At 44.5% G+C, this 6,992-nt stretch overlaps 1 protein-coding gene across 1 annotated transcript in view; it reads left to right on the forward strand.

Moving 5' to 3' along the window:
• The window catches only part of LOC111665591 (transcription factor COE3), a 138,388-nt gene that overhangs the window by 32,636 nt on the left and 98,760 nt on the right, over positions 1-6,992 (forward strand). Inside the window, exon 6 of the mRNA XM_087177797.1 lies at positions 2,349-2,417. Coding sequence (XP_087033923.1) covers positions 2,349-2,417 — 69 coding nt within the window. The remainder of the gene's footprint in view (positions 1-2,348; positions 2,418-6,992) is intronic.

Here is a 6,992-nt window from a genome sequence, read left to right on the forward strand (position 1 = left end):
CTTCACACTCCTCTCAGGTCTGTGTGTGTTGTTCCTCTCAGTCATTAGCCGGCCGTGGTGTTAGCCTGTTTGCGGCCCGGGGGGAAACGTCATTAAGGCGATATTGTGGACGCTCAGCCAAGGTTTGTTTTCGTCTTTGGAAAGGGGCCCCGGGTCCCTGGAGGGGCCCCGGCAGTGCTCCTGGGGTCCAGTTTGTTTATAACACTTCTTTGGCAGTTTGGAGGAGGTTGTCACCACAGCAGCACCAGTGGGTTTCCAATGCTAATTGGTCTCCTGGAACTTTCACTAATGGTTCCAAGTAGCTGGGGGAATAAATTATTGTGGCGCATTCTACGGCAACAGTCACACATACACATCCATACAGAGACAGAGAGACAGCGGGGACACAAACACGGCGCTTAGTTTATGATTTTTCTGTACTTAGAGATCAAACGGCGTGATAAATGATTCATAAAGCGTCTCATTTGGCATTCGCTGCCTCCATTTGACGCTTGTTTGTCAAATGGCAATTTGATTCAGGACAGCATGGGGCGAATGCAGGAGTGTAATTGGACATCGCGGGTCATATGCAATATGATTAATTTTTAAGAATTACCGGAAGATATGTTAATGACCCTCACTGCGATAAGAGCGGGAAAAAAAGGAGCCGTGGAGTCATTGTGCAGCAGCAGCTCGTCAGAGGATCCACACAGAATGAGATGTAATGTGAAGATGGTGTTGTTGTTATTAATGATGGATGGATCACGTCTGTCAGATTCTCACATCTACATTTCACTGATGTTCACTCTCATAAATCCATTTAGACAAATTTCCTACATCTCTGAAAACAGAATCTTTCCTCTGAGGCTGAACCAGCCTGGCTTCATTTCAACTGTCAGACTCACAACACCAGCTTTAAAATACATTTAGAATACATTTAATGTATTAGAAATAAAACTGATATTATGTTCATGGATTATTATCAGTGACAGACATTATCTGATGAGTAACTGAATCTATAACAACATAATATCATTTTTAAATTCACTATGTTTCTTTGGATGTAAATAATTTTTTCAATCAGGTGACAGAGCAGGAGGTAAAGGTGTGTTTGTATCTCACACTGTCACATTTAGATGTAAAGACTTGTGATAGGTAGTTTGGAGTTTCCAGTTATTTGTTGATTTATTTACTAAATGGACCGTTTGAAACTGTTTGAAAAGAGCGGGAGCTTTAAAAAAGACGTGGCAGCTGATTGGATGAACCACGTGTCTATGACGGTTTAACTTCGACCAATCAGATTGTCTGAGAGTGAAAACATCTTCCTCACGGAGAAAAGTCTTCAGTGTCAGAACTGATGCTACGGCAGCTTCTATGCTAACATCTGAAACGCTCGCCGGCTGGTTTGCCCTCTGGCTACCTGGATGGCTGTTTGGCGAGCAGCCGTCCGTTTGGCTGGCTGGTTGTCAGGGGTGACAGCACCTTGGTTTGTTGGGGGGTGGGGGGGGGGGGGGGATCCACAGTGGTGCCTCCATCGCTGGGTGTCGGCCAACTGTTAGTGACCTTGGTTTGGACCGCACCCAGCTGGACACTCACTGTGTGTGTGTGTGTGTGTGTGTGTGTGTGTCTGTGTGTGTGTGTGTCTGTGTGGAGCCGAAACAAAGCTGATTTTCAAAATAAAAGTTTGTGCGGTGCTTCAGTTTTATACTAAATTTGACAGTTTTTTAATTAAATGTGTCGAGTTTTTAAAGGTTTTGATTCCAAACAAAAAAACCTTGAAACATCAAAACTCAAATAAATATTATTCATCATTTGTGGACGTGTTGAACTGTGTGACTCAAACACTGTCTCTGTTTTAAATACAGAGGAAAACTTTGGTGAATATTATTCTCAGTTTATGATCCAGTGAAACGAAGCTTCACTCTGAACGTGTGAATGTGAACAGGAAGTTTCTGTCAGACAGAAACTCTCTGAAACGTGGAGGAAAGACGAACGCCTAAACTGAAGGATGACACAGTGATGAGATCACACACAGATAATTATCTTCTTAGTTTTTGTTCTTCACTGACTGAAACTGAAACTGACATGTTTAAAGAATTACAGTGTCAACAGTGCAGAACGTTTTCAAAATAAAGGGCAAGAACAGGTTTAAAACAGTGTGACACTTTATCTTATTTTATTTGGCTCTAACTACTTCAGTGAGGCGGCCATGTTTGTTTCCTCAGTCACACCATTGTCAGGGTAGTTTCTGTCCTCTCTCACCTGTCCTCTCTCACCTGTCCTCTCTCACCTGTCCTCTCTCACCTGTCCTCTCTCACCTGTCATCTGTGAGTGTTGTCGTACTGACTGTGGATCTCTTCCTCTTCCAGTCGGTGTTGTGACAAGAAGAGCTGCGGGAACCGCAACGAGACGCCCTCCGACCCCGTCATCATCGACAGGTAGGAGCTCACCTGTTCACCTGTCTGTCCTCTCTGTGGAGTGAAGTTGTGTTCAGGTTCACCGGCTCAGTCCAGGACTCTCATTTTACATCAGGGGGGTGTTTTGTGTTCGTGTTCAACAGGAAATGATTTAACTTCCTGTTTGTGACGTTAAGGTTGTGTGTGCTGCGTTCACTGACCTCTGTTCTGCTGCGTTAAGAATCATGTTGTTTCTGTGACGTGTGATGAATCTGCAGCAGTATGGTGTGAGTGGGATGATGAATGTTTTTGTTGAACGCTCCCTGGTCTCTGCCAGTGAATGCAGCACGGTGCAACAGGTGAAATAATCAAGGGCCACTTACTACGTTATTATGGAAGTTCATCATCTCAGTCTCTTTGTGGAGGTCAGTTTTAGTTTCTTGTCCTTGAGCATGAAAGTTTATTCTTGACCTTGTCGATAGTAGTTTGACTCAAGGGCCACTTACTAGCTTTTTCCCGAGCTATCAACCACACACTCTTCATCTTCTTTTTTTCTTTGAAGGAGTTCTTTCTTCATTTGAGGAAAAGATTCCTCCATCAATGAAGACCCTGAGACGAGGTTGAAAGTGCTTGAAAAATTTAGTAAGTGGACCTTGAGTTAAGATGATTTTTCTTTGAAACAAGTTTTTTCATTGATGAAGTCTTTGCTCTGTTTTATTTATTTATTTATTTGACAAAACAATTTTAACCGGTTCCATTTAGTAGCTGCTCTCGAGTCTTTGATCATGTCACATGGTCTTCATCTACAGGTGGAGACGCGTGGTTGTCATGGAAACGTAGATGTTGGTTCATTTCTGACCTTGGTTAATTATGTTATCATCAGTGGTGCATTCAAGGACGCTCAGACATTTGAGAGCCTTTGTTGAAGACAAACAATTATCGAACAAAACGCTGGAAGAGAAAAATTTACTTTTTTGAAGTTTTTTCCAGAATTAAAAAAATGTTTGTGGTTCCCAACAACAGCTTCATGAACTTTGACCCTGAGTGAAGTAGGTTGATTTTCACTAAGAGGAACAGATATCCATCTTCAAACTGTTGAGTAAATAGATCATAATCATAAATCAATAAAACATTAGTGTATTTATGTGTTTCACATGGAACCTTTGATGTAGCTTGTTTTTGTTTCTTCCTCCGTCTCACTTCTTTCTCACGTCTCACTTCCGACATGAAGCTCGACTGTGTGAACTGAGTAATTAACACCACATGGAAAATAACGTTTACATGCCGCAGCACCAGCACACACTCTGATCTGACGTCCTCTCGCTTCCTGTTCTCCACTCTTTGTCTGTCGCTTCACTTTTGTTGCCCTCAGATTTGCCTCCGGGGCAACTTACAACCGGCCCTGCCCTCAGACTGAAGGAGTCTGAGAGGAAGAGCCTGCAGACAGAACTCTGGGCATCAATAAGTCATTTGAAAATCAACACTAACCGTCACCTCTGTCAACACATTAAGATTTTATTTATTTTGATTCAGTTGATCTGGATCTTTTTCATTTTTTAAACATCAGAATTTATCCTGTTAACTTAAATATCTTTATGTTATTTCACTTTTAAGGTGAAACTTATAATTTATGAGGAAAATAAATACCAAGTAACCACAGGTGATCTTCTTTGTTAGCCTATATTAGTTTTTTTATCCTATATTATTTCAAAAGTCAAACTGTCTTATTCCTGCTGGTCACAGCTGATGATCAGCTGTGACCAGCTGATCATCAGCTGTGACCAGCTGATCACTGTGATACTGAAGGAAAGGTCAAAACAGGAGGAAGTTCTGCAACTTCTGTTTCTAAGTGATGATTCCTTAATTTATTCGCACGCACACACACACGCACGCACGCACACACACACACACACGCACACACACACACACACACACACACACACACACACACACACACACACACAACTTGCCCTCGAACATTAACCCGACAGCCAATCACAAACTTCAGCATCACAATCCCTCATTAACATTCGTCCTCGCCGTCTAATCCCTCTGCCCGCCACGTCCTTGTAGTCGGCGGCTGTCTGTCACAACGCCCGGTTGTGATTGGTCGGGTCGCAGTGGTGGGAGCCAATGACCTCAGAGGAGGTCAGAGGGGAGGACGGAAGGGGGAGGAAGGATGGAGGGAGGGGGTTCAGTAACCAAGTCCATGTTGGCTCGTTAGAGAGGCCTTGGACTGTGGCCAGACACACACACACACACACACACACACACACACACACAGGTGATACATACTCATTTGCTGTAAGAGTGCAGACACACATTCTCTGAAAACACACACACACACATATGTAAGAGAAAATGCATAAACACACACACATGTTCATACATGTTAGAATGGAACACATCAATGTGTCTATACACACACACATACACACACACACACTGGTGCATCCTCAAACACACAGTGTGTGTGTGTTTGATGGGTGTTGTTAGAGGTTTCGTCACCTCTCTGTGTGTTTGTGTCACACATGAGATGAACTCCGTGGTGAGGAGCAGAGGGTCGTTTGGGGGGGGGGGGCAGTCAGGTGTGGACACTGAGACACAGTTGTGTAGTTGTTCACACTCATGTCAGTGTGTGTTGTGTCACTCTTTTCTCTGCTCGTTGTTTCTCTGCTTTAATTAGAACACCACACACACACACACACACACACGCTCACACACACACACACACACACTCACACACTAACACTCACACACACACACACATACTCACACACTAACACTCACACACACACACACACACTCACACACACATATGTGCAGACCCACAGACTGCTGGTGATTTACTGCAGCTCCGCTTGTTTCTCTGCATTTTAGCTCCTGTTAAGAAATGCAGGATTTATTACTACACACACGTGACACATGGGGGTGTGTGTCTGTATGTGTGGTTGGGTGTGTGGGTGTGTGTGTGTGTGTGTGTGTGTGTGTGTGTGTGTGTGTGGGTGTGTGGGTGGAGGGGGGTGGTTTAGTGTGTTTAGTGACCCATCATGCAAATGATGTAGCTCAGTAGCTACAGTAAAGCAGTTTAATGTTGTACATTCACGTCTCGCTGAAGTAAATCAAACTGTCACACCACACACACACACACACACACACACACACACACACACACACACACACATCATGTTCTTTCTTGTTATTTTTTGTTTCTTCTTCTGTGTCTGTGTTTTTTTTGTGTAACAAACAACAACAGTAACAGTAACAGCTTTTTCCAGAGATTTCAACAGCATCTCACAGTCTTCCTCAGAGACGTGATGCCAAAGAGCCAAAGAGTTAAATCTCTCTCACCTGTCTCACCTGTCTCACTGAATGAGTCGTGGTGACGTCATGATTGCAGTGATGGAGCTGATTGTGTGCAGGTGGTCCAGGTGAATATACCTGCTCTAGTGGATCAGCTGATCATACAGAGCAGAGGTTCAACAGTGAGAAACAGGGTGTGTATGAATGTAAACATCACTGTGTTCACCTGACTCCTCCTCCTCCTGTGCTGCTATGAATTGTGGGAGCTGTGCTGCTGCAGATCAATGAGCTGCTGTGATTGATATTGGTTTCTGTTTCTCTGTGATGAAGGAGGGTTATAAGGAAGCGGATTGACCTGCAGCGTGTCACATGACATGTCACGTGACACATTGATAAAGTGATGAAGTGAAGTAACTGTCTGGTAATTAGATCCATTTAGTAGCTTTTCTTGAGCTTTTGATCACATCATGTGATCTTCATCTGTAGATTCACATTTCTTTAGCTTTTAATCCTGAAGCGGCAGATAAAGGCGCTGTCAATCAGGCCTGTGTGTGTGTGTGTGTGTGTGTGTGTGTGTGTGTGTGTGTGTGTGTGTGTGTGTGAATATAAATGTGTGCTGATGCTCCTCTCAGAGGTCGCTTTGTTTCCTCCGTTTGCCGGTTAATGGCCGAAATCCTGCCGAGGCAGCAGAACGCGGCGCTGACGGATTGCCGTAACACCGCCGTTATTACACGCTAATATTGCAATTAGATGGGTGGCCAAGTTGCCCGAGTGGGGCAATAAATTGCCGCAGAGTGTCAGAGCATACGAGGAGGCCGAGCTCTAATTACCCAGAACACACCTCTTCACCACTGCCGCCTCCTCCCCCTCCTCCCCCTTATCCTCTGCTGTCTGACGATCACCTCCTGCTTTAATGGTCGGGACTTACATGGAGGTTGTGACCCCCCTACACACACACACACACACACACACACACACACACACACACACACACACACACACACACACACATATCACCACTTGTTCCTCTAACACCATTTGCAGCTTTGATGTCATCTGTAGAGAGGTGAGTTTGGAGTGATGGGGGACGACCTTTGACCTCCAGTAGCCTCCCACTTACCCCCCGTGTCTTAGCCCCTCCCACTGATGACACGAGCAGAGATCAGGTGTCAGCAGCTTGTACCTGAGCGGGTTAAAACCGGCGTGTTGCTGTGAAGCTGGCTGTTTAGAGGATGAATCATCATTTGTGTGGAGAAGCTCCTGCGCAGCGTCTTCGCCTCACAGTTAAGATGCTTTATTGTTTCGGGGGGGTGG

Source organism: Seriola lalandi, unplaced genomic scaffold, assembly GCF_002814215.2.
Source record: "Seriola lalandi dorsalis isolate HSWRI2012SDOR001 ecotype SW California unplaced genomic scaffold, Sedor1 jcf7180002054655, whole genome shotgun sequence".
In the NCBI taxonomy this organism is placed as follows: Eukaryota; Metazoa; Chordata; class Actinopteri; order Carangiformes; family Carangidae; genus Seriola; species Seriola lalandi.